The sequence below is a fragment of the Cyprinus carpio genome, chromosome A12 (assembly GCF_018340385.1).
Source record: "Cyprinus carpio isolate SPL01 chromosome A12, ASM1834038v1, whole genome shotgun sequence".
In the NCBI taxonomy this organism is placed as follows: Eukaryota; Metazoa; Chordata; class Actinopteri; order Cypriniformes; family Cyprinidae; genus Cyprinus; species Cyprinus carpio.
In genome coordinates, this window is record NC_056583.1 from 14,150,404 (window position 1) to 14,178,234 (window position 27,831).

Sequence of the window (27,831 nt, forward strand, 5' to 3'; positions counted from 1 at the left end):
GCTTTATTGCCAACTGCACAGTGTAACAACATTTTTAATATTCATAAATTGTTTAAATGGGACATAAAATATCAAATTTCTTATTTCTTTAGGCTTTTAACTGGCAAAGTTCATTTCTAATATTCATAAATGTTTGATAAATAAAATATTATGTACACTGGTGTATATATATATATATATATATATATATATATATATATATATATATATATATATTATTATTTTTATTTTTTTTTCTCAATTAAATCCAAGTAGCTTTTTGTCAGTGGTAGGAATGAGGCACATCCATATTTATTTGGCTTACTAATAATTACCCCCCATTTGCATCTTACATTTGTGTAATGTATAATCCTCTTGCAAATCCAGCCGTTACAGCTAAATATGATCAAGGCAATCAATTCAAATCATTGCTTACTCCATCACTCGTGGACTTTCCATGCAACTTCTGTCCCATTACAGCAATAACAGAACAATCAAGGAAAAGTTTTTTAACACTTGACAAATCCTTATAGGCAAAGATGTCCCATGTTTTCTTCAGTGTTGATTTCCTGCAGGCGTCCATTCAGTCATCTCACCTGTCCCCTGCACTCTTCCCTGCATGTTCATCTATTTGTCTCCTCCTCCTCTCCAGCACCTCCAGTCGTTTGGCTTCATTGCGGGATCGTTCCTGCTCCCTGAGATCCGACAGGTCCTCCATGAACAGATGTCTTCATGCATAAGGCAGAACAATGATATGAATGAGCAGACCCAACAACAAAGATCTTATTTAGTTACAAAGCTTGTAGGCAGCAGCACTCTAATGATAATCATTCAAAAAGCATTACATTGCATGCATTTATTGTACAATTAATTCACAATAACTGCAATTAAGTATCATTTAATTTTCTACATTTCTTTTCAATTCAGGTCTAACCACTTGGCATACACCGTTTAGTCCATTATTTCAGATGTTCAGATATTCTGCTAGAATGTTCAGTAAGGAACACAGATGGCGCCTGTACTGAATCACAACTGGTTTTGTTCACACATGATTGCATACTGAGTCTCAGACTAACGTTAATCAAAAGGATTGATTCTTATATATGTGATGATGTATTCGCATGTGTTTTGTCAGTACTCATTTTAACACGGCCAAACTGTACAATATTGTGTGTTCAACACACCATCTGTATTGTTTTACAGTCTAAACTATACACTGTCAATGTCAAGGGGGTGTGTTATCTCACCTATTCAAAAATGCCGTCGCCAAACCTACTAGCAGTGTCCCAAAAAGAATCGGTTTTGTAAGGCGCTTTACAGTGGACAGTTTGGACTGTTTCATGCTGAAAATGTATAGTCTTCGTGTAAGCAAACAGACAAAACAGCAGAAGTCTCAGCGCAACAAGTTCTGCCCTCCACACGGACGAATATAAACTACACATATTAACCCCAAACATTACTTCCGGCTCGTGCGTTCAAAAATAGATTTCTTCATTTATTCGCGATATTGTCTTACGAATCAGGGGGCATGTTCTGAATAAATACGCAGTAAAATGGTTTGTTATTATATGTTACTTATACGCAGATTAATGAGGGATCAAAGGAACTCCAGATGACGGGGGAAGTATTTACTGACGGACCAGACGCGCAGAGCAGCTGATGCGAAACTCCTCATTGATCAAATTATGACATTCTGGATGAAATGTATCTGGATTTACAATCCGCAGACAGACTGTTTCCGTTTATATGAAATTCAAAGATTATAGCAGAAACAAGAATGACTTTCGTCAGCGTTATTCTGCACAAGTACGTTAAAAGCAACACTATGTAACTTTTTCTGTGTTCAAAATTTACAAAATGTATATAATGAGCGAGTACATCATAAATTCATCTACCAAACCTACTTTTTGTCTTATCCCAAATCACTACGGTACATTTATAAGTTATTATTTTTGGACTATTGTAGCATGTTCGGGTCGTCACCGCTGCGGAGTAACACACACCTGCGTGAATCGCCATAGATATAAAACTTGGAAAAGTAGCTCCGGTTAGAATGTTCTTCCGCGGGATGCGTACAGTTCCATTTGTTAAAGTATATAGGGTTAGAATTTTATTGAGTGTTGTGCTTTAAGTTACTTTATTTAGTTTGTTTTGGTTTTTATTACTGTTATTGTTGTCTATCAGTCTGTTACATCAGTATAACAAACTTTTTGTTTTATACCGTGTAATAAAACAGTTTAACGAACTTTCTTGTGATACTGTTATTTAGGCAGAGCTGGCACTTTCAAAGAACTGACGACTTTTGTTTTTGAATGTAATCGTTCCTGGACAATCTGTAAATGTTGAAATTGTCATTTAAGATTATTTTGAAAAATAAACCTTATTTTCTTAAATCTGGTTCAGGTTCAAATATGTGCATATATGTATATGTACATGTATATATGCAAATTCATTATATAATATGATGATAGATAGATGGATGAATGACTGGATGGATGGATGGATGGAAAGATAGATTGAACTTATATAAATAATTTTAATAAAATGTAATTTATTCCTGTGAATTTTCAGCATCATTGCTCCAGTCTTCAGTGTCACATGATCCTTCAGAAATCATTCTAATATGCTGATTTGGTTCTCAAGAAACATTTCTTATTATCAGTGTTATATATATATATTAGAATTCTTTGATAAAACTTTAAAAGAACAGCATTCATTTTAAAAAGAAATATTTTGTAACATTGTCTTTTTTTTTTTTTTATCAATTTAATGCTTCCTTGCTGAATAAATGTATTAATTTTTCACAATTTTTTTTTTACTGACCTCAAGGCTAGTGTATATTTATAGTAATTGCATTCAAAATAGGCTTTCTTATGAATACAAGCAATTATGAAACTAAAACAGATGCTGATATTGTTATTCTACTAATGGACACATGGGGGAGACTCTTAACATATTTAAGACTTTCACTCATGGTAGATTCCAAAATAAGTGATGCATTTACTGGAAGCAATGATGCCTTAAATCAATGTTCATTTTATGAAATATATTACACAGGCAAGCGAATGCATCCCATAATGACCTTGAGAAGCATGCAGTGAATAAAGGATTCCATATTTAGCTGCGAGGAATTTTTCAAAGAATGTCTGGGGTTTTGTCCAGCACTTTGGTTTAAAGTCTCACCCTAAATGATCCACACAAAACTAAGTGTTAGTCCAAACCAGAGTAGCCATTACTTTCCAGCAGACCCATTAGAATGCTGAGAGAGACGACCTCTCTCCTCTTTCCATCTGGTCTCAATACCAGCATCAAAATGTTCACATCACAAGCCAAGCAGGAAAGCACAGAGGCCTAAATGAACACCGACACGGCACACCTGAGATCACAATGAGGGAAAGTACCTCAACGCCAACAAAAAGACTAGAATTGTGCCTTAAATACCCTATTGTCAGATATTTCAGGAATATGAAATGTAGAACATATGTACTTCAGATTGAATATGGAGCAGATGTGCACAGAAACCAAACAAGATCATTAACCTTTAATGTCGCTCAAAGGAAAAAACAAAAAGAACACTGTTTTCTTGTCATTTTTCACAAGAGTATAATTCAAAGGAACATTTTAGTGAACATATAAACTCATCTACCTAAAAGTCTTAGTGTAGCCATGCATATTTTGGATACCAGTTTTCTATGATTATAATTGGTTCATATGAATAACTTGGTTTCAAATACAATAAAGAACAAAACAAAGATAATTAAGAAAAGAAATGCCACAGTTAGCTTTTTAGAAACAGTATGGTAACATAACAGGGTATAACCAACAATGTATAAAACATAACATTTAATTATAAACATGGCTTGTTAAACAATAAAATCTCAGTATGTTCGAGAAACTCAAAGCCCCAAGGTTGATGTCCTGCTTGTAAATGTTTTTAAAAATACCACAGGTGCTTTAGTGATCACAGTCCAAGCAGTTTTTCCGTCTGCTCACGCAGTTTGTACTTCTGGATCTGAGAGAGATGAAGAAAAGAAACAGTCGTAGTGCTATTGAAGGGTTCAATCTGTCCACAGCAAACCTCAAGCCTTTAAAAGCAAAGGTGTCACGGTAGACCACGAAAGTCTGAAACCACTTCAGTGGGTTTCATGCAGACAGGGAAATTGCTTGAATTTCTTCTGTCTAGAAACTAATGTGAATCCACCCAAGAAAACACCATTTGAACATTTTCTTCATATTTAACATGAACCCACCGAGATACAGAGAGGAGTGGTGACAAAGTAAAGAGAGATTCATTCAGAACACGACTTCCTCTGGACTTAACGAATCATGGGAATTGCAGATTTTTTATTATTATTATTTCATTATCACTGTCACATGCTGTCTCATATCACTTACCTTGCCTGAGACAGTCAGAGGATATCCCTGAACAAACGTTACATAGCGAGGCACCTTGTAATGGGCAATCTGTGAAAAACAACAGTAGTATTTAAATGGCAGCTGCATACTGTACATGTGCTGGTGAACACCAGTGTTATTTAAGTATCTTTGAGATACTATTCTAGCTTTTCTTAATATATATATATATTTAGTCAAGCTTGTGGAAATTGTATCTTTTTGTCATTTGTATTAGTTTATTCTATAATATTTATGAATTTTACATCAGTTTTAGTTATTTTGGTAAGTCAAGTTAAACTTAATGAAAGTGAAAGTAAGGAAAATGTTTTTATGGTTTAAGTTTACTATAATAATCCTGGATGACACGGATTTTCTGACCTTTCCTTTGCAGTAGGCCTTGATCTCTTCTGCAGTGCATTCCTGACCAGTCTTGAGCCTTATGCAAGCACAGACTTCCTCACCCATTCTCTCATCCTTCACTCCAAGCACCTGTTTGGAAAACACAGACAGAACATGCTTTTCTACACTGCAAAATTTTTTGTCTTGTTCTGAAAACGGGTCTCTAATTTTGCCTCTCAAGCAAATCTATTTAGATGGAAGTAAGTTTAGATACTTGTTCCAGAAAACATTTCAAAAATAAGAGGAAGAAAATAATTTTTTGTAGTGTAGTGTAGACCATATTTCTTTTTTTTTTTAACATAAATTGAAGGTTAAAGGAATAGTTGATAAGAATCATCAAATGCTAAAGTACACAAATGTCTCTGGTTAACATAGTTTACCTGTGCTTCTTGAATTTTAGGGTGTGTGTGCAGAAACTGTTCGATTTCAGCAGGGTAGATGTTTTCTCCTCCTCGGATGATCAAGTCCTTGATGCGTCCTTCTATTTTGCAGTACCCGTACCCGTCCAAACTGGCAATGTCTCTGTATCAGATCACAGACCAGACTCATTGTCATTGAGGACTGTTTGGAATGAATCCTGAATATTAACTATTTTTATATCTAGTAAGAGAGGGAAAAAATCCAAAGCACTTACCCAGTCTTGTACCAGCGATCTTTTGTGATGCTCTCCTGGGACTTTTCATCATCTTTCCAGTATTCCAGCATCACGCAGTATCCCCTGATCATCAGCTCTCCCTGAGCACCCAGAGGCACGATCTCTCCTGTAGTAGGGTTCACTACTTTTGCCTAATGCAGAAACAACCTTTCAGTGTGCTACAACTGACTATAAATATGCACACAGAACATCTTTATCTAGTATTGTGTACAAAATGAACCTCAGTGTGGGAGCAAATACATCCAGCAGTCTCGGTCTTTCGCTCCATGCTGTCAAACGGAAAGCCGCAGAATGTCACAGGGCTGTTTTCGGTTGTGCCGTACCCAATCTGTTCCAAAAAAGATTGAAGCGCTTCACCAGATAGCACAAATAAACATTCAAACTTAGTGCCAAATTCATTTTGTGAGAATGTCTAAAAAGGGTAAAAATAACACTAATGAAAATGTTTTTATTTAGCATTCGTAAAACGTAATAAATAATATATATATATACATACACATACATTTTTTTAAATAATGTATAATTTTATTATGTTTTACTAATTTGTTATAATTTATAAAAATATTGAATTGATAATTTAATATAAAATATTTCTGATAACACTAATGAAAATGCTTCAAATTAGCATTAAAAGTGTAATATATTAATATTTTATATACATAAATATTTCATATAATTTATTATTTTATTATTATATTTTATTCATTTGTTATATTGTTAAATTTATTTTTATAATAAATTATACTGAATTGATCATTTATATAAAATGTTTCTTATAACAAAAATATTTCAGTTTAGCATTTTTAAAAACGTAATTTTACATGAATAAATTACATTATATATTTTTTTTATTTTAAAAAAATATTTTAGTATCATAATTATATATAATGAAATTGAATTGATAAACTAATATAAAATAAATCAAGTAAAAATAATTATATTAAATTGATATATTTAAATCCCCCCACCCCTCTCCTTGCTTGATCAAATAAATTATACCTATAAAAAGCACAGAATCTGAAGTATCATAAAATGTCTTCATTTTATTTTTAATATTATTAAATTTCCATGATTAAAATATATTTTAAACCCAAGATTTTGGATTCCACTGTATATGTTAAGGTTTGTGCAACTTACCTCTGATTTCTATGCAATTAAACTCTTGTTTACATTTCAGTCAGTGTGTTTATATTACTCGTTTTGCACAGCCGAATGTGGTAAAGGCCTTATGCTAACTTTTTTCCACAAACTATCCTAATGGCAAGCAGACAGCTGAATCAGCTGAATGAGCCAGGCCTGGGAGGAAGGTGAAGTATGTGGTGCGCACCTGAGAACTGACACACCAGCTGTTGTTCTCTCGTTTTACAGTATCACTTCAGGCTAAAACAAATCTTCCAAAAAACTAAGGAGATAATGTGCATTGGAAACAATTTATCAGTGTCTTTAAAGAGACATAACCTCATCATGGCACAGGATGTCAATTTATGCTTACCAAACTGAATGACAAGTGCTGCCAGCTGTTGAGGTGAGACTGTGTGACGTGCCAGACATTTTTAATGTTTGTTTGGAACATTAAGCTGGAACATAAGCTTTTGAACTCCATAAGTAAATAAAAAAAACTGTATGCATCATCTTTAATAACCATGATTTCAGTGTCAAAAATCAGATATTAAACTTTGCTCACCACGAAACCTACTACTAGCCAAACACGAGCTACTTGCTGAGCAGTATTTGCACAATCTAGTGTGAATGTGGACTTGAAAATACCAAGAGATAGGCTACACTTTGCCGATAAAATGTTAAATTTGTTAAGCAAACACTAGATTCCGCCTAACCTGAGAAACAAACCTGAGGTGCTCATAAACAGATCTGAGGACTGTCAGGTATTTGAACCAAAAAGGAACAAGGATATAACATTTGTTACACATAATCCAACTTCAGTTGGCCACTGTGAGAAAGTTTGTTGAAGCATGTGGAAATAAAATACTGGGTGATTCCACAGTGCACTTTATTTTCTTTTAAGTTTTTTTTTTTTTTTTATTTGAATACTGGACATAGTTGAAATGAAAGAAGACATTTATGCAGAGCAATGCACCTCTCTACTCCATGAAACGCTCCACTGCAGACAAAAGAAAAACCTCCATTTCCATTGTTGTGATGTGATACCAGCCAAACATCTGGTGGTGATTATATGTTATAAAACGGCCCGCCACACAGGAGTGGCTCCCTTTCCTCCTTTTGCTGACTAAAAACAATGGAAATGTCTGGCACGACACACAGTCTCAACTTAACCTCATGAGATTTGGCTGTGCACAAATAAGCCTATGAAACGAAACTAAAAATAAAAATACAATCACATTTCAGACTTTGTACTGAACATGTAATGAGATCCTTTCATGTATTTTAAAGCTAGAAAGACAAAAAAGATTTTTCCTTAAAATAGAAACAATCAGAACTTAAATGTCTCACATATCAGATTTGTGAAAATTGGTGAAACAGACTCAAGAAATTTTTCAATGCATCTGCACATGAAGGATTAAAAAAAAAAAAAACGAACAAACTGTATGAGTCTGATCTTTAAAATGATTTTCATGATCTAGTCGTTGTGGTTCTTGAGTGGAAAGGAATATTAATGAATAATGACTTAAATTGTGAACTGTTTGTCAGAGAGAAAGTTATCTTATGGCTTGAGAAGACTGTCTGTAGGTCAAATGGACTAACTTTATTATACTGTCCTTTATGAATCAATGTGTAACTAGAAAAAAAAACTTTTTATTATTATTATTATTATTATTATTATTATTATGTATAAGGCCCTTAATTTGTGAAGCCACTGTGGGAAGAACGTGAATGTGCAGAAAATGTTGTGAAACCAAAGAACTTAGAGGTCCTGGAGGATTTTTGTCAAGGAGAGTGGACAATTTCACCTATCAGGACAAAATAGGGACTCAAACACATACAAAAATACCTAAAAACAGACAGTGATGCTTGAGGTATAAACAAAAAAAACCACAATATTAAAAGGTATATCAACTTTCTGAACAGTAAATTCGGTTATCCTTTTGTCTTCTGGAATATATGTAAATATGTTATATCAAATAACTTCATTAGAAAAGTTCTAAAGAAAAAATTTGATTTTATAATCTGTAATAAATAAATAAACTTCTAGAAAATTCTTCAAGGGCTATGTAAAGTTAGAAGCAAAACTGTATTATAACAACTAAAATAAATAAATAAATGTCTTTTAATATCTTGCAGATTCTGAAATGGCTATGTAATGTTCAAGGGTTAGTTCACCTAAAAAAATGAAAATTAGCCCATAAATTACTCACCCTCAATTCATAGGTGTATATGGCTTTCTTCTTTCAGATGAATCCAGTCGGAGTTATATTAAAAATTGTCTTTGATCTTTCAAGCTGTTTACTGGCACTCAGCGGGTGTTGCAGTGCTTCAGTCCAAAAGAAGTGAAATAAAAAGCGCCCATCCATAAAAAAAGTGTCTCACATGGATCCAGGGGGTGAACAAAGTTCTCCTGTAGTGAATCGATGCGTTTTTGTAAGAAAAATAACCATATTTAAAACAAATTAATCAATTTAATCTAGTTTGTGCTCACTGTTGTGAATGGAAGCAGTTCTGGGCGGATGACGTATGGAGGTTGGCTTTGCGCATGCACCGCTCAGAAGTGAAGAACACGGACGCGCAGGGGAGAGATCAAAACAAAACAACAGTCACTAATTAGAAGTACAAAACGAGGATTTGTAAAGAAGAATGTTAGAGGATTTTGATATAAGCCAAGAGGAGACTGGCTTTCCTTTGCTAAAGTAAGGAAACTTTGCTTCCTTTGCTCCTGTAAACAAACGTTGGTTTTCACAAGACTCACTGGCTCATAAGCAACGCTGACCTCATACATCATCCATCCGGAGCAGCTTCCGTGTACAACCCCCGGATCCATGTGAGACACCTTTTTTATGGATGGGCACTTTTTATTTCACTTCTTTTGGACTGAAGCACTGCAACACCCGCTGAGAGCCATTAAACAGCTTGAAAGATCAAAGACAATTTTTAATATAACTCCGACTTGATTCGTCTGAAAGAAGAATGTCATATACACCAAGGATGACATGAGGGTGAGTAAATTAATGGGCTAATTTTCATTTTTGGGTGAACTAATCCTTTAAGAGCAAAACTGTAATAAATAAATAAATAAATGTTAAATTTATTTTTAAGAAAAATCTTGCAGATTTAGCCATTGCTATATAATGTTAAGAGCAAACTGTATTATAAACAATAAATAAATAAACATTTACATTTATTTTTAACAAATATCTTACAAATTCTGCAATGGCTTTAAAGTTAAGAGCAGAACTGTGTTATAAGCATTACTTAAATGCATAAATATTTTAAATTAATTTTAATAAATATCTTGCAGATTCTGCAATTGCTATGTAATGTTAAGAGCAGAACTGTTTTATAAGCAATAAAAAATATTTCAAATTTATTTTTAATAACTATCTCGCAGCTTCTGCAATGACTACGTAAAGTTATGAGCAGAACTATATTATAAGCACTTCTTCAACAAATAAATAAATTAGTTTTTTTTTTTATAAATAACTTGCATATTCTGCAATGGCTACGTAACATTAAGAGCAGAACTCTTATAAACACACAGAAATTATTATAAACACCCATCCCTTCAGCTTTCTTCCCTCCTTTCCTCTGACTCACACCCCCTCTCTCTCTCTCTCTCTCGAGCTCACCTCCAGCCCTCTCTCTCTGCACTCTCACACACTCCCTCTCTTTACTCTGAAGTTGTGTGGACCACTTCTGCTGTCTGTATATGTTCCTGCTGCAAGATTTAGAGTAAAGGTAAAAGAAGACCAACAGCCAGACAGCATAAAGCAGTGGACTGATCAACACAGCGTCATCATGTACAGTTTCAGCTTCCCACTGGTGCTAGTGTGTCTACAGGTTTGCATCCCTTTTGTGTTTGGCGCACCAACTCAATGCCCAAGCCAGTGCCACTGCCATGGGGATCTGCAACATGTTATCTGTGACAACGTCGGGCTGAAGAAGATTCCCCCCATATCCGAGGCCACCCGTCTCCTAAACCTGCAACGCAACAACCTGGGAAATCTCGCAACTGGGAGCTTCAGCGAGATGAAGGGGCTAATTTCTCTGCACCTGCAGCACTGTCAGATCCGAGAGATCTCCAGCCAGGCTTTCAAAGGATTGAAGAAACTCATCTACCTCTACTTGTCTAACAATGAGATCAGCACCATCAAACCAGGTGCTTTTGAGGACCTGACTGAACTGACCTATCTCTACTTGGATGGTAACCAAATTACAAGTCTTCCGAAGGGCATCTTTTCTCCCATGATCAACCTCTTTATCCTGCAACTAAACAACAACAAGCTTGGAGAGCTGCAGCCTGGTACTTTCAATGGTACTAGTGATCTCCGATGGCTTTACATGAGTGGCAACGAGTTGAGCTCCATACAGCCAGGTTCTTTTGATGAAGTGGAGAACCTGGCCATTCTAACTCTGGACCACAACAAGCTGTCCATATACCCTCTCCTGGCTATGAGCAAGCTGCGCGTGGTGGAGGAACTCAACCTGTCCAAAAACCCTCTCAGCCTCATCCCTGACCACGCTTTCCGGAGCTTTGGTCGCTACATGGAGAAGCTCCATCTAAATGACATGAGCCTGGAGAAGGTAAGTCTGTGACATTCGCAGTTATTTCGTGGATTAAACACTTAAAATGTAGAATAAAACATGACAATCAAGACTCTGATTAATAACTGATAAATGTTTACCACATAATGCTGGCCTCTAAAGTTGTGTTGAAATTTGTATTTGGTTTTTGGGAAGCTCAGCATTGGCAAACAAACTTCACATCCCATTAGAGCTGGTCATACTGACATACTGCAACCCCACCACAGTAAACTGTAGTCTGAAAGACAGTGATATCCAGCTAAAACAGACCTGTGCTGGAGACTTTCACCTGTTTTGTTTCAATAAGATCCTCCTGATTCATTCCCTTCATACTTTTAGGCCTTAAAAAGGTCACATGTGCTTTGTCAGGATGCACATGTGCTATTCCAGCAGGATATTTCCCTCTGGAACACTATATGGCTAATGGAAGTGTTTAAGAAATTCATTTATCTTTTCCTTGTCTTTGATCTGACTTCAATAGACTTCATGGACTGATACCAGTGCAAACTGTCATTGAAATTACATTTTAAATGTTATTATGTACCCAGCATGTATACAGTATATATATATATATATATAATGTATTATTTATTTATATTATTATTAATATATAAAATGAATAATTTTAAATTATTTCTATATACACAAACGTGTGTAAAAACACATCAACAAGCATCAGTGCCATGCAGTTGGTCAGTGTTGTTTGTATGACAGAAAAGGGAAAAAATAACCAATCTCCCCTCACGTGTGGATATTTTTAGGGTCTATTTGCTTAAAAATAAAGAGTGTTATTTTGAGACCCAAGTTTTTCCACTCACTCGGTGCACCATGTAAACAGGTCAGCAAGGGTTAGCAGACAGGTAAATAGTGACAGGGTGTTCCGTGGCCCATGAAGAGAGGTATTTTAGGCTGTAGTTGCCTCATCTGAATGGACAATTCAGCCCAATTCAGGCATTTCTGGCAGAAGAGCAGGTCGATGGAGTGGACAGACAGAAAAAGTGAAAACAACCCTTCCATGCTGGAACTGATCCATCCTCCATCGCCTCAAATTACCAAACTCTCCACATCTCTTGCCTTCTGAGTGGAAATTTCCAAAACGTCGCTTCAATAAGTGCATCTTTTCTTCGCTTATATAACACACCCACACACACTATGTGTAAACTTTCTAAGCCCCTCAACCATGGTCTTCCTATAAAGCAGACACCAAGCAAACTAGTACATCTAACACCTGGGTGAAGTTTTTAGCAGTCCTGCATACGCTTATGAAGTTTGATGGAGGGCTGGAAGGAAAGTGCGGACAGGTTTACATAAGCCCTGGCACAAAGGACAGCATGAGAGAGGCCTTTCATGTGGAAAAAAAGCCCTCAGTCCAGCATCCACAAGTCTCCTTTAGATATTAAGAGTGACTTTGAATGCTAATTGTTAGAATATTTTACAAAGCAGTGAGTTGTAATGTGCAATTGACTGTATATATGATAAACAACTGTACTGTACATCTGTCCTTTCTACCTATCATTCTCCAGTGCTGCCTTTGAGGGAGTGACGGCCCTCAAATCTCTTCACCTTGAGAACAACAAGCTAAGATCACTACCGAGCAGCCTTGAGTTCAGCACCCTCCAGAACATCACTCTCTTTAACAACCCCTGGAGCTGCACCTGCCAGTTAGCAAACCTCAAAAAGTAAGAGACGACAAAAATTCACTTCAAACATAACTGGCTTTAAGTTTGATGTGGTCTATAAAAAGAAACCATGTCTTTCATTTTTATCATGAAATCAAAATCGAACCTATTTACTTTCCTAATTCATGTTTCTGATATCATCATCATTGATAATGTGAACATGCTGACATCACTAAGGCTGTGTGAGCTAATATAATATTAAAAAATAGCCAAATAGCAATTTATTCACTATTGTAGAAAATGCACATTCATTCTGCTATGCAATGCCCACTTTTTACTATCCAATAAATTCTTGACAAAATGTCCCGTCCTATATCTTGCAGAATATCTAGTTTTACTCTGAAATAAGTTAAATTAACAAAGAGCTGAGATTAACTTTAGTAAAGTTCTTAATTGATTTGCTTGTACAGATGGATGGACACTAGCCGCCAACGCCCTGATGCAGTTTGTGCTTCTCCTGGAAGCCAGAAAGGAAAGCAAATAAGAGACAGCACTGCTTTCACCCGCTGTAAGGCAAAGACAAAGAGGGCCAGGAAGGGAGCACGGCTTTGAGATGGTGAGCAGCCCTGTTAATTCCACTCTCACAAATTTAGAATCTAAACACAAACCTAAAAAGTGAAAACATTCCAAATGACATTAAATATAAATGGCAACCTTAATGACCTCTAGAACAGACCTCTAGACCTCTAAACAGCCTCTGCAAACTTTACATTTACATTTATGCATTTGGCTTCTATCCAAAGCTTACATTGTACTCAAGGTACACATTTTATCAGTTCTTGCTTTTCCTGTGAATCGAACACATTACATAGGCTTCACTATGCATGCACTACTGTTTGAGGTACAGGAAGATAAATAATAAAAAAAAAAACACCTAAAATAAAGATGTACAACATTAACCTGACAACATATTTTTATTACAACAATAGTAGCAGAGGTACATCAAATTTTGTTAGTTAAACCAGAGACCAGCAGTCAATTACAATAACCAGCTACTAAACATTACTAAGATTACTAAACAACAAAGTCTTCCAGGTTTGAGACTCACACCCTAAATGGATGTCTAATATCCAGACACATATAAGGTTTATGTGGTCCACAGAGGTCTTGTAAATGAGACCACATGATTACAGCTCCAGCTATGATCATAAAAATGAGACATAAATCACAGTCCTCAGTATGACAACTAGCCTCTTTCCACATGATTTGCAAATGTAAATAAATTAGGAAGAAAAAAAGGCTACTGTAAATAACTAGTCTCAAGGGTTCTCTGTAATGCATGGAGCAAGAAACCACTGCTCTCCCATAATCTCTATAAAAGACCCTTTCATCAGGAAATACTCATGAGATTCACTGCTCAAGTGCTTCCACAATTCCTGAGAGACCACTGCGGATGCGATAAACAACAGTAAATGGTTATGAAATTATTTAAGCACAGGTTTGCAAAGTAATCCCATTGATTTGGGAGTGGAAAACTTGGTTTCAAGTTACCAATTTAGTCATTGGTGGTCATACCTCTATTAATGAGCTTACTTCCAGTAACTTCTGTGAGAAAGTTGCATATTTGCACAGAGAATCAAGAGGTTAATGCTAACCGTAAGTGTTTTTACCTCTTCCAACATGAAAGAGTGAATGGTAATACTATAACTGTGGTCAGGATATGGGTTCGGGCCACTGCCTTGTGGTAAAATACTGTCTGTTATGTTATTCCAACCTATCCTTCATGTTCCTCTTGGTCTCTTTGTCTTTTAAGGTTTGTTGGTGCATTTCAATTTTGGCTTTGGCACTATGTGCAGACCACTAGATGTCCAAAACTGAGCTTGGCAATCTTACTTGTTTGTTCCCGCAGGAGGACAGGGAGAAGAGGCCTGTCCAGATGTTGGGACTTCAATGTGCAGAAAAGAAAAGCAATGCAGACTGCTACATTGGAACTGTCCATTTCCTCTTTCACTCATTTTTTGTGTGATATATAGATGCGCTGACTCAATACATACTAAATAACATGAATAAATGTTATTTTATAAATATGTGTTCACAGACATTGATAAACACTTTGAAAGAGCAACTGTGTGAGTTTGCAAAGAGAGTTTTCACAAACATGTACACCACAAAGAAAATACGGCTCAAACTCTCAGTGTTTCATTTTTATAGTAATGCATTTGCCAATTCAAAAACCTGGTGATAAATCTAACATTATCACAGAACTAGTTTCTACACCACAATAAACAATCAGGACTCTTCTCCATAAAATGAGAATTGGTCTAATAGATTTGCATTGATTGGCATTCACTTAGAGACTCAGCAGTACCTTATTGAAGTATAAATGTGCACAGGTAATTCATCAAACACCTCAAGATTGTATGTTTTGACAGATTTAAGCATATTTTTTTTAGCACAGAAATGTGGAAGAATGTACATAAAAGCCAACCCTTTTCGTGTATATCAAACCAAATGGCCACTGTAGAATGAATCTTGTCCATTCTTCTGATTCTAATTTTAAGGTCTTCCACGGCACACTCCCATTATCAGGGTAGAAGCACTTAAAATTATACAACCAAAGAGTTATAATCACAACAGAGCTCTTCATGAGGTTCCTCTTTTAATATTGTGAGTTCATCCTTAGCTTTAAACATCTCACAACGTCCTGCAAGGAATTTCTGGGCTTTGCAAATATAACAAACCTTGACCGTGACTAAAGCTGACACATTCAAGATGTGACATGACCTGACCTCTTCTTTACATCTCTGACCAACGTCAAACGCAACACAGGCCATGAAAACATGGACTCCTTATAGCCGTGAAAATGGTAAATGGGATAATGTAAAGACTATGGAAGGAATAACACAGCTAGTCATTATCACACAATAAACCTAGACAGGATGATCAGGAATGGTTGCCAAATATACAGATTAGCCATTAAGAACTCTGCGACTGACCAATCAAAATCAAGAAATGACAAGTGATGGTGGTGCCAGAAGAAGAGGATTTACGAAATTGAGACAAATGGAGGTTCTCCAGTCTAATGTTATCATTTTTTTACTGTTGTGTACTCATGCTCAATAAAAGATATACAAAGCATCGCTATAGTGATGGTTTCTTAAGAGAATGAAAACTGCATGCTCTAAAATTGTAATAATAGATCCTTCTACCTTCTCTGGTTCTTAAAGGTATAGTTCACCTTTAAAATAGTCATCCTTAAAAATTTTGACTTTTTTATTTTGTGGGAAATAAAATTTGTTATTCATAATTAGTTATTCATTATTCATAAGTATTTTAAATAGTAATAATATTACATGATATTCCTGTTTTACTTTATATTTGAATCAATGGAAGCAGCCTTGATGAACAAGAGACTTCTTTCAAAGACATTAAAAACAAATGTATATTTTGTACAAATACCAAGCTGTTTTCATACAAATACAAGGGGAATTTTAAATGCGAGAATGGATAGTGAATTAACAGAAGACATATCTTTTCTTAGAACAGAAAGGACATGTACAGACCAGGAGAGCTGGCCTATGAGTGACTTTTATATTATATTATATATTTTATATTATATTCTCTGTCTCCCTCTAGTGATACTTACATGCAGTTTACACACAATTTTAATCAGCTTGATTCATAACAGAGGATGAGCACTGTTTATCAACAAATCCCTTTTTAGTATGAGTTACTACTTACCAGCATCTCCTTAGCACCCGTGGCACTGATGACCTTCCGAATGACTTCAGGTGGACAAGAAGACCCGGCAACAATACCTGACAGACACAAAACAGAGAATCTTAGCAGAATACTGATGAAAGTGTAGAGATGTACTCTGATTGTTCATAAAAACTTGTTAATATTAATGCAATCTTTCACAACTTCCATTTAACAGTAGACTTTACAAAAGACTGATTGACTTACCACCCTCAAGTGATGAAAAATCAATCTGGGCCAGGTCAGGTTGACTAAGCATGTCAATTAACATTGTAGGGGTGCCGTACAAAAATGTACACCTGGGAAAACAGTGAATTTTGTGCCAATTGGATTAAATAAACACAGCTCATATGTTTTTCCAGTTACACATGATGTACACTACATGATATTTGATATAAAATATATTAATTTATCTCATAATTAATGCATCTGAGGGTTAATTAAAATAAATTAATTAAAATAATTAATGACAACATACTTCTCTTTCTCTACTGCCACCAGGTTGGCATGTCCATCATACCCGGTGGATGGGAAAACCACTGTGGAGCCATGCACAGCCATGACCATACCACCACCCACTGAGCCAAAACAGTGATACAATGGCACCGGCAAGCAGATTCGCACGTTTTTCTGTAAGAAGAATAAGGTCAAATATCACACATAATGCATCTACTGTAAAGGAAAATGTATGGAGATTTATTTAAACAAAAGATGTTTTGCAAAATCAGTATGCTAAACAATAAACTGGAGGAACAGACATCATCTAAAGATCAGTTTTCAGACAGATCCTGGACCAAAGAACATTTTAAAGAAACAAACACTTATTTCACTGAACTGTACCCACCTTCCAATTGAAGCCTATACGCAAGCCAAAGAAGTAAACATTGTTCACAATGTTGTGATGAGACAGAGTGGCTCCTTTGGGCTTTCCAGTTGTTCCCTAAGAATTATAAAGACCAAAACTAAATGATACCTTTATAGTGTAGCATTTACTGTAGATTAAGTTCACTAGGCTGTGTTTCAAGACTTAAAGCTATAGTGTGTAAATTTTTATGTAAAAAATAAAATCTTGGCTAATTTCTCTAAATTGAAAATGCTGAGGCTCAAAACATTCCTCCTCCTCTTAACACAGCAACATTAGGTCAACCAATGGTGTGAGTTTAGAGATTCATTTATACTGACCAGTGGAACACAGAGTCAATGAAAACTTGTTTCCGGCATGAAATAAAAAAAATAAAAAGGTAACTGCAAAGTCTGCATTGTGAGATAAACACTAGCAAAAAAAAAAGTCTGCTTGTTTTTGCCACAGAATAAAAAAAAATATAAAGGTGATTCTTTTTTATACATTTCATAGCTTGCAATTCTTGTAATTTTTTTTCTCAAAATTGCAAGAAATAAAGTCATAATTGTGAGATAAAAAGTCGCAATTTGCTTTTTTTATTCCATAGTAGAAATAAGCTTGCATAGAGTGGATGTTTGAGGAAAACTGTTTGAAAATAATCATTATTTTTGTTATTCCGTCTGGTGACGCAAGTAGTGTGGAAATTACACACTTCAGCTTTAACAGATATGACTTTTGCACAGTAGTCTATAAACATTTACACAAATTAATAATAAGCAGAGTACCGAAGTAAACAGAATGTTTATGGGATCATCAAAACTAAGTTTCTTCTGCAGGTCTTGTAGTTGTTGATAGTGTTGGCTGCTTCCTGCCTGCATCACATCTTTCAGATGGAAAGCTCCAGGCTGCTGACTGTCAGTTACGATCACAGTGTGTAGGTCTGGTAATCTGAAAATAAAATAACTCAGTAACCCACTGGACCTCAATACTGATCATGCATATCTTCTCTTTATTAAATAATCTGTACCTTGAGCTATTGATTCCTCCAGGAGAGGCTGTCTCCATTTCCGGACAAAGCTGCCTTAACATGTCACCGTACCTTTGGGTCTTGAATTGCGTTGGACAAACGACTGCATTGCACTGCACCTAAATGAAGCATTAAACCATTAATCATTCATAAAGGTTGCACATATTTAGTTCAAACTAACACTGCGTCTACACCGCATGTGAGCAGTGTGACGCAACTCAACTTAAGCCAATAAAACATATTATAAACAGTACATGTGTCTACACTGGATGTGGTGTGACATGAGTGACAAATCTCTGACAGTAAACTGATGCCTTGTACTATTTATGATTTACTGACACAAAGCACAAATTATTTGCAACAGGTGCTTTGTGGCATCCAGTGTAGACATCCTCTAGCTGTTGGCAACAGTTCAAAGAGAGAGTGGGCTGGATGTAAGGGTTCTAGAGTAATTTTCTTATCCTTTTTATAACTCTGGAGATGTAAAGATTTTGATGGTTGGGCAGGGGGAATCAATAATCTCCTCATCAGTCCTGACTGTCTGTTGTAGTCTTTTGATGTCTGATTAGGTAGCTGAACCAAACCAGACAGTCATGGATGAACACAGGACAGACTCGATGGCTAAGTTGAACTGTTTCAGCAGCTCCTCTGGCAGGTTGAATTTCCGCAGTTGGTGATGGAAGTACAACCACTGCTGGGCCTTTTTAGCAATGGAGTCTATGTGAGTGTCCCAATTCAAGTCCTGAGAGATGGTGATGCCCAGAAATCTGAATGACTCTACTGCTGCCACAGTGCTGTTCATGATTGTGAGTGGGGGGATTGCAGGGGGGTTTCTCCTGAAGTCCATGATCATCTCCACTGTTTTGAGCATGTTGAGCTCCAGGCTGTTGTGACTGCACCAGACAGCCAGCTCTTTAACCTCCTGTCTGCAAGCAGACTCATCTCCGTTGTGTATGAGGCCGATGAAGGTAGTGTCATCAGCAAATTTCAGGAGCTTGACAAAGGGGTCTTTTGCAGTGCATTCGCTCGTATACAGGGAGAAGAGCAGTGGAGAGAACACACACCCCTGAGGGGCACCAGTGCTGATCGTGAGAGTCCTGAATGTGAGTTTACCAAGCCTCACTAGCTTCTGCCTGTCTGTCAGGAAACTGGTGATCCACTAACAGATTGAGGAGAACACAGAGAGCTGGGTCAGTTTAGCTGTGAGAAGATCAGGCATGATGGTACTGAAGGCCGAACTGAAGTCTACAAAAAAGATCCTTGCCTAAGTCCCAGGTCTATTGAGATGTTGCAGAATATAATGCAGTCCCACGTTGACTGCATCATGCACAGACCTTTTTGCTCTGTACGCAAACTGAACAGGATCCAGCAAAGGTCCAGTGATGTCTTTCAGATAGGCCAACACCAGTCTCTCAAACAAATTCATGACTACAAACGTGAGAGTCTAGTGGTTTGGGTTTTTTGGAGACCGCAATGACAGTAATCTCACAATTACGAATTAACAGTTAAACAGGCTTTCATATAAAACAAACACTCATTTGGCTCTTTGTTGTTCTTTACTGCATGTAAAAACATTAAATTACCTTTCTGAGTGCAAATTCTACCTCTTGCAACTGATAAGCCGGGTTCACTGAAACCTGTAAAATCACAGCAAACTTGAACAGGTTAGACATCAGCTGTTGATAAATACTCAGATAAACCAAATGTCACAAAAGTCAAAAGCACTCACCAAAATGATCCCTGCCTTAGCTGTGGCAAACTGCATAAGTACCCACTCATAGATGTTTGGTCCCCACATCCCTAAGCGATCGCCCCTCTTCAGTCCGACAGCCAGCAGACCTGCGGCAGTCTGTTCCACCTGAAATCAAAATACTACCACATTTTTACACTGGCCCTGAAGACATTCAAATGTAAGGTGGATTTTGTCAATACAGCAAATGTTCATTAAATGAGGAATAGATACATCATAGATACATTACATGTATTAATATTAATACATTACAAATTAGAAAAGAGAATCATGGAATCAATTTCATAGATAACCTACTGCACACTGTAACAGCCTGTAGCTCTGTTACTATGAATTTTGGTAGGGTGTAGTTCCACTACCATCCTCTAGGGGCTCTACTACTCTCTTACTCATACTCGTTGCGTACTCTTGCTAACTTAAGCCAGGTGAAGCAGTAGAGAAAGTGAAGTTGTTTGGTTAGGAGGATGCAATGACCAGTTTTTGCTATGTTGTCTACTGTTATGCCTACATTCATTTAAGTTTCTTAGCCTGCTAAATTTCTCTGCTCTGTTTTTGTATTATCTACTGTTTTTGTTCATGCCATTTTTCATACTTCAATAATAACCTTATGGACTGCATCAGTTTGTTTATTTGGAATCTGTGCTTACTCTTTAAAGTTTCTATCTTGTTCCAATATTATTTAAGGTACACATATTAAGTGTGGTTGGCAGTTCCCTCCCTTAATATAATTTGTAGCGGCTCCTTCTTTGAGAGAATGGGGACAGTTACATAGTGGGGCCCGAACAGGGACCCTTAAACCTGTATATATATTACCTTAACCTGTATTTATGTCACACAGAAGGGAGAGTGAATCTGCTCTGGATGGGGGTGTGGCAATGCCAGGTGTAGACTTCTTTACTGAGTCTTTCACCACACAGAGGGAACCCCAAAAAGATCTAATCAACACCTTGAGAGGAAAGTGAGAGAATTGGGGACATTGCACCTGCTGTTCCAGATGATTCACATTTTCCACCACAACCACCACCTGAGATGGATCTTGAGACAAACAAGGACCCATCTACTTCAGTCACATCCACAAACGAACGCCTGACAGAACGGTTTACTTCAATTGAAGACCAGCTAACAGACCTTAGCCAGCGGGTGAGTGAAAAAGTAAAACAACAACTAAAATTGCTTGTCCAGGAGCTAGGCCAGTTCGTTGTAGACTGCTTGAAGAGAAGAGATCGTCAGTTGGAGCAAAGATTTAAATCTCTGGTGCTGCCTGCATCCACCCCAGATCCAAATTCTACAGTTACATTTCCCCCTTTTAAGCAAAGAAATGTAACTTACAGTGAGCAGTCCAGTCACTTACCAACTCAGAGCAACCAATCCACAGTGCAGTATAACCCACCAGTGAAACTGGATTTCCCTAACTTCAGTAGTACCCAAGAGGATGACCCAACTGTGTTTATTGAACGCTGTGAAGAGTATTTTGCTGTTTGTCCTCTTAGTGATGATGAAGTCCACGCTTCACTGTCAGTGGTACTCATAGGCACTTCAAAGGACTGGTGGATGGCAGAACGAAGAAATGTGTATAACTTGTGTATAACGACGTGCGTACAAGGTCTCCATTGAAAAACAGCAGTTCATTGAAACTCAGATACCAGATCTATTGGACAAAGGGATTATTCAACCGTCTACTTCCCCTTGGGCTTCCCCGGTGGTGGTAGTTCAAAAGAAGGATGGAGGATCCAGACTTTGTGTCGATTACCATGGTCTGAATGCCAAGACCTACCTAGATGTCTACCCAATGCCCCAAATACAGGATATCCTTGAATCTCTAAACGGAGCCACTGTCTTCAGTACTCTGGACCTAAAAAGTGGTTATTGGCAGTTGGAGATGGAGACTGACAGCATTCAAAAGACAGCTTTTGTGACTTCCACTGGGCTATATGAATTTCTTTGTCTTCCTTTTGGCCTGAAAAATGCAGCTGCCTCTTTTCAACGGCTAATGGAACATGTACTCAGAGATGTAAAGGGAAAATGTTGCATGGTATATATTAATGACATCGTTGTTTATTCTAAAACCATGTCAGAGCATCTCCAAGACCTCCACCAAGTCTTTGCATGTCCCCATTAAGCTGGGCTCACTTTTAACCTAAAGAAATGCAATTTCATCCAAAGATCACTTGCATTCCATGGTCACATAGTCTCTGATGAGGGTGCTAAAACAGATCCATCTAAAGTTTCTGCAGTGAATTCATTCCCCATACCTCAATCCATCAAGGAAGTCCAAAGGTTCTTAGGATTGGCAGGCTGGTATCACAGGTTTATTTCCAACTTCTCAGAGAAAGCTGCACTGCTACATGTGTTAAAGCAGAAAAATTCAACATGGATTTGGACAGAAGAATGTCAACGTGCATATGACACAATTAAGCAAGATCTGGTACAAGCTCCTGTCTTAACAACACCCAATTTTTCTAAATCTTTCCAAGTACAGACAGACGCAAGTGACATTGGTTTAGGGGCTGTACTTACACAGGACTCAGAAGGAGAAGAGCATGTAATTGCCTATGCATCTCGGCTGCTCAGAGGGGCAGAGAAACCTACAGTGCATCAGAAAAAGAATGCTTAGCCGTTGTTTGAAAAATGCCGACCATACCTTGAGGGTCGACCCTTCGAAATAGTTACCGACCATGCAGCCCTGACATGGGCTTTCGAATACCCAAAGAATTCCTCTCGCCTTATTCGTTGGATAGTACGATTACAAGGATTCCATTTCACTGTGAGACACAGGAAGGGACAGTGTAACATCGTACCAGACGTATTGTCCAGAACTCAAAGCCATGACACTCCGCCTGATACCATCTTCATTGTAAATGAATCCAAGACCACTGCACTAGCCAGCATGCCAGTTGACCTCACTCAAATTGCCATATCACAAAATAATGACACTGAAGTACAAGAGTTAATTACCAAAGCTGAGAATCCAATACATTGTGAAGAATGGATTCTTGTTCCGCAGTGTGCCTGTGTGCCTGACGGACAGAAAGGTCAGAAACTCCAACTGGTGATTCCATCTATTCATCAGAAAGCATTTCTTCAATACTCCCATGACAACCCATTCAGTGGCCACATGGGAAAACTAAAAACTCTTCTCAGACTTCTAGAGACAGTATACTGGCCTAGCATAAGAACTGATGTGTAGAGATACTATAAAGAGTGTCATATTTGTTAAAAGTACAAACCTTCACTTACAAAATTGTCTGGCCATTTGCAAAGTACTCCTGTTGTCGAACATGATACATGATTGGTGTCAAACTTATGGGTCCTTTCCCCAGAAGTGCCAAACAAATTGAGCATCTTCTTGTTACTGATGATTACTGCTCCAAATGGGTGGAACTTTTCCCTTTGAGAAAAGTCAAAGCACCTCAGATAGCCAGAATTCTTGTAGAAGAAATCTTCACAAGATGGCGAGCACCAGCATATCTAGTATCGGATCAAGGAACTCAGTTCACCTCTCAACTTATCAACTTGATATGCAAAGAGTGGGGAGTTGTCCAAAAGTTGACCACAGCTTACAACCCTCAGACAAATCTGACCGAGCGGATTAATCGTAACCTGAAAACCATGATCGCAACATCGGCTGTGGGATAAGTGGTTAGCAAAATTTGATGATGGCTTTATGGCCTAACTATGCTCCAAATGTTAAGGCTCCGCAAAGGTTATTAAACGGTAAGGTCCTGTAAATTACTCTGTCTCTCTCTTGTGTCATCGAAACAATGTTGATCCTTACCATATACAAAATCTCAAGACTTGTCACGGCTACGACAAGTCTTCAACTGAGCAGGGGGGTATGTAACAGCCTGTAGCTCTGTTACTATGAATTTTGGTAGGGTGTAGTTCCACTACCATCCTCTGGGGGCTCTAAATTGCGTACTCTCGCTAACTTAAGCAAGGTGAAGCAGTAGAGAAAGTTAAGTTGTCTGGTTAGGAGGAAGCACGGCTGCCTGCTTTGTTCTCCTTCAACACTGTAGAGTCTGGATGGATAAACATTTGTGTTTCAAGCTCAATCAATAAGGACTCTTTTATATTGGTAGTTTACTTGCTACTAATATACCCATTGGATGAAAGGGGTTGTGTTGCTGTGCTGAGACCTTCATTTCACATCCTGTTGTGAACCTTTTGGGATTAATCACTCAAGAACTGAAACGTTTTGGGAGCACGCGGTGGAAGGTGTTTGTTAGGCCAACCATTTAACGTTGGGTGGATTGTTTATCATCGTCGTCGTCACCATCAGCGATAAGTACAAAATACCTTCATCAAAAGACATTGTTTTTTTTCATTGGACAATGACCAGTTTTTGCTATGTTGTCTACTGTTATTCCTACATTCATTCAAGTTTCTTAGCCTGCTGAATTACTTTTGTCTGTTTTTCTACTATCTACTGTTTTGTTCATGCCATTTTTCATACTTCAATAATAACCTCCTGACTGCATCAGTTTGTCTATTTGGAATTTGTGCTTACTCTTTAAAGTTTCTATATTGTTCCAATATTATTTAAGGTACACATATTAAGTGTGGTTGGCGGCTCCCTCCCTTAATATATTTTGTAGCGGCTCCTTCCTTGAGAGAGTAGGGACGGTTACACATGACATGAGTTAAACATTATGTGACAGGCTGTCAACCCAATCTTGCAGATTTGTACTTTATAAAATCAATAATATCAGACCCTTGGCATTGTATAAAAGTATCATTGGCTCTTATAAGAAATTGCTTATAATCCTCCTCATTTAGATAAAAGCATCTGTGAAGGAATAAATGTAAATGTCTTTCACAACCAGACATTTCTTTTCTCCAGAAAGAAGAACATATTTTAGGACAAAATATTCAGTTATTATATAATTTGGACATGAATATGATGTTTTCAAAAATATAAATAGCCTCTCTGGTTTAAAATAAACATTTATGTGGTGTACTGTAAAGTAATGTGCTAATATGTTCTTGTGGACTCAAAGTAAATAAATACAGTGCACTATAAAAAAAAGGACATTCCATATTGGATATGTGTGTTGAATGGTTCTGGTTTGTTTGAAACTTTCATGCTTTGATACAGTTTTGCTCATCTGTAACAATAATATTTTAGCCCACTGCTGCTCCCATTATGTCAGAGAGCAGCCACACGTCAAGCATTTATCTGTCCCAGGTAGAGTAGAGCATATCAGTCTATTTAGAAAAAATCTTGGGTATAGTATTGCATTAGCTAATAATGATCCCTTGATGTTTATAGTCTGTGTAAAGCAATATAAAATATCTTCTGAGTTTGTCACACCACAGAAAACTGTGTTATTAACCACCCAGACAAATTTGAATGATAAAAAAGTCAAAATCTTGAAAAAATAAGCAGTATTCTCTGCTCTCAAATGCTGGGGGCGTGACGGTAGTCGGCACTGAAACCATGCCCACTCGCGGTATGCCTCTCTCAACTAAATTTAAATAAGGAGACCGAGCCGTTTTGTAAATTATCACAACTAGGTAATATGCATTTGTGTCAAAGGCAAAGCTAGCTATAACTGCAATGACAGTAGCTCACGATTGTGCAGGTGAACCACTGATGCTAATGCGCTTTTGTTATTATAGTGTTAGGGGAGGGCCCATGCTCAGTGGCTCCAGAGTGTCATAGTTCACAGTCTTTGTAACATGTTTTCAGTAATACATTTCTAACATTTAGAATGTGTTTAGAAACAATTCTCTCAACTGTCTTTACACAGACTAAGATCTAGGTAGGTCATGAATAGCCACAAATAACATGTGCCAATTCATGGTATCATGTCAGTGATCGATTCATTGGCTTTCATTCTGCTTCATGCACATAACAGAACACCCTCTCTACACAAGCAAATAGAGAAAAATGGGTATGTATTGCTATTTTAACACCATGTTTCTGCCAGTACTGGATTTCACATGGAATATGTGGTTAAAGCTTATTTAGGTCTGATTAATAAAGTGCTGCTTAGGAATGTGTGGATTTTCTTTTGTAATTATTTTAGGATTTGGCCAAGGTCTCTCATTCCACACACTTTTGGCATGTGGTTTTCCTTTCTCCCATGAGGGGTATAAAAGGGAAGCACTGTGGTAAGTATTTCCAGTCTTACTGGATATACTTCTCTAATCAAGCTGTCAAAAAAAAAAAAAAAGATGAAAAATCACTCACGTCTTGGTAGAACTGAGCAAAAGTCTTGCGAATTCTATCTTGCATAAAAACCAACGCTTCACGGTCAGGGTGGCGCTCCACTGAGCGTTGAAGACACTGGTCCACAGTACTAGAGAGCAGCGAATGGGAGGAGGTGCCGTGAACATAACTGGTAGTTAGGGTTGGGATGCTGGGTGGGTTATTCACATGAACCGCACTGAAAATAAGAAGAGCAAAAAGAAGAGTTTGAGTGTATAAGAGTATGTAAGTATTGAAGTGAGTTTTGTGAACATCCTGAAAACGATGTTTATGATAGGAAAAGGTGAAGTAAGGGATATCAGCTGCACTATTTCTCACTTTAGAGACCCAAGAAGATGGTCTTTTTCTGATGCTCAACATGACAGTTGATTTGTGATTTGAAGGTAAAACGGCATCACAGTTGAAATTAAAGTTAATTTCTACTGCTGCTACATTTAAAATAAACTCAAAAACACATGGAAAGAAGTATATTGTATTATATTGTATTATAGACACAATTCCAAAAGCTTAAAATCAATTTGACTAATGTTGGACAACTTCCTCCAAATAAATCATAAAAGACGCATGCAATTTGTTTTTACGATTTCTTACCAACTCTGCTGAGATGCTATGAAAGGAGTCCAGGGTCTCTGCAGAAAATTCAGTGTTTTGCTGAAGTTTGCGGTCGTTCGTAGATTAGTCAGAAGAATCTTAGAAGACATCTTTCACCTTTACAATAAAAGTGAACTCGGAAAAATATTAGTTTGATTTATTATATTAAGAAACTCGGTACTATTGCAAACAAAAACACGTAACGTTACCCAGACACGATCTAGCGCGCTCATATGTGAGATAAACGCACACACCGTTAAAATAATTATTAATTAATTGCGATGGTAAATTATCCTACATGTGCTGGCGCTTTCTCTGGCAGCAGCGACAGGTCGCAGGGCCACTTCCGGTGGCATCCCCGGAGTTCGTGCGTGGTGGCTGCCACGGTTTTTCTCCTGTTTTTGCTGTTTGCTCGGTAAAAAATACACTGTTCTCAGTGGCGTGCGGTGGTGGGTTTTTTTAAACGATGATGCAAAGTTCCCACAATCGTATTATTATAATTATTATCATCATACATTTTTATGTATCAGCTGCCAGAGTTCGTGCCATCGATCGTTTGCCGCCGTTTCTGCCCCCCATAAACACACACACACACACACACACACACACACACTTTTAATAACACGTAAATGCGTCCGCCGCATTTTTTTAGGCAAGTGTGTTATAGGGGTTTTCAAGGGGCGGTGTGAAAGAATATAGATTTAAATGAAAAGAAACAAGATAGTCTGTGTATGACCTAATGTTTTATTAGTACCCAGAATGAGGAGCACTCAGCACTCTCATTCAGTGTGTGTTTCATTCATACTCGAAGCCGGAGGGCGCTCTTGTCTATGAAATCCCTAATATGGACAAAAGCATCCAGCTATCACTGTATGATCTCAATAAACGGCAGA

General features: G+C 37.3%; 2 protein-coding genes and 1 long non-coding RNA gene across 4 annotated transcripts; 1 reads left to right on the plus strand and 2 right to left on the minus strand.

Moving 5' to 3' along the window:
• Nucleotides 1-273: 273 nt before the first annotated feature.
• Nucleotides 274-1,854, minus strand: LOC122147015. The gene is made up of 2 exons (XR_006161355.1): nt 1,227-1,854; nt 274-707 (listed from the first exon to the last, which is right to left on the minus strand). It is a non-coding gene; the product is annotated as an uncharacterized LOC122147015 (long non-coding RNA).
• A 1,651-nt stretch (nt 1,855-3,505) lies between these two features.
• LOC109099152 (medium-chain acyl-CoA ligase ACSF2, mitochondrial-like) lies at nt 3,506-27,317 on the minus strand. Its single transcript, XM_042767709.1, has 16 exons — nt 26,939-27,317; nt 26,330-26,525; nt 20,116-20,244; nt 19,970-20,023; nt 18,387-18,505; nt 18,145-18,307; nt 17,363-17,458; nt 16,997-17,148; nt 16,726-16,817; nt 16,501-16,577; nt 5,649-5,756; nt 5,408-5,559; nt 5,154-5,295; nt 4,753-4,863; nt 4,375-4,443; nt 3,506-3,991 (listed from the first exon to the last, which is right to left on the minus strand). Exons 1-16 carry the CDS (start codon nt 27,046-27,048, stop codon nt 3,941-3,943), a joined length of 1,821 nt encoding a protein of 606 aa, XP_042623643.1. The 5' UTR covers nt 27,049-27,317; the 3' UTR covers nt 3,506-3,940.
• Nucleotides 10,192-15,897, plus strand: LOC109099443 (chondroadherin-like). 2 transcript variants are annotated; one of them, XM_042767710.1, is made up of 4 exons: nt 10,192-11,140; nt 12,656-12,819; nt 13,230-13,375; nt 14,573-15,897. In XM_042767710.1, exons 1-3 carry the CDS (start codon nt 10,355-10,357, stop codon nt 13,369-13,371), a joined length of 1,092 nt encoding a protein of 363 aa, XP_042623644.1. In that variant the 5' UTR covers nt 10,192-10,354; the 3' UTR covers nt 13,372-13,375; nt 14,573-15,897. The 2 variants fall into 2 exon arrangements, with proteins under 2 accessions (XP_042623644.1, XP_018968498.1); XM_019112953.2 differs by having other exon boundaries at nt 10,193-11,140; nt 14,669-15,897.
• Nucleotides 27,318-27,831: the final 514 nt, after the last annotated feature.

Excerpts from the sequence above, each read along its gene's own strand:
- LOC109099443 (XM_042767710.1), top strand. The coding sequence starts at position 10,355 with ATGTACAGTTTCAGCTTCCCACTGGTGCTAGTGTGTCTACAGGTTTGC. Across the intron at positions 11,141-12,655 it reads ATGACATGAGCCTGGAGAAG|TTCTCCAGTGCTGCCTTTGA; the intron begins GTAAGTCTGTGA and ends TTCTACCTATCA. Across the intron at positions 12,820-13,229 it reads CAGTTAGCAAACCTCAAAAA|ATGGATGGACACTAGCCGCC; the intron begins GTAAGAGACGAC and ends TTGCTTGTACAG.
- LOC109099152 (XM_042767709.1), bottom strand. The coding sequence starts at position 27,048 with ATGTCTTCTAAGATTCTTCTGACTAATCTACGAACGACCGCAAACTTC. Across the intron at positions 16,818-16,996 it reads GTGGCAGTAGAGAAAGAGAA|GTGTACATTTTTGTACGGCA; the intron begins GTATGTTGTCAT and ends CTGTTTTCCCAG. Across the intron at positions 5,757-16,500 it reads CGGGTGCTAAGGAGATGCTG|ATTGGGTACGGCACAACCGA; the intron begins GTAAGTAGTAAC and ends TTTTTGGAACAG.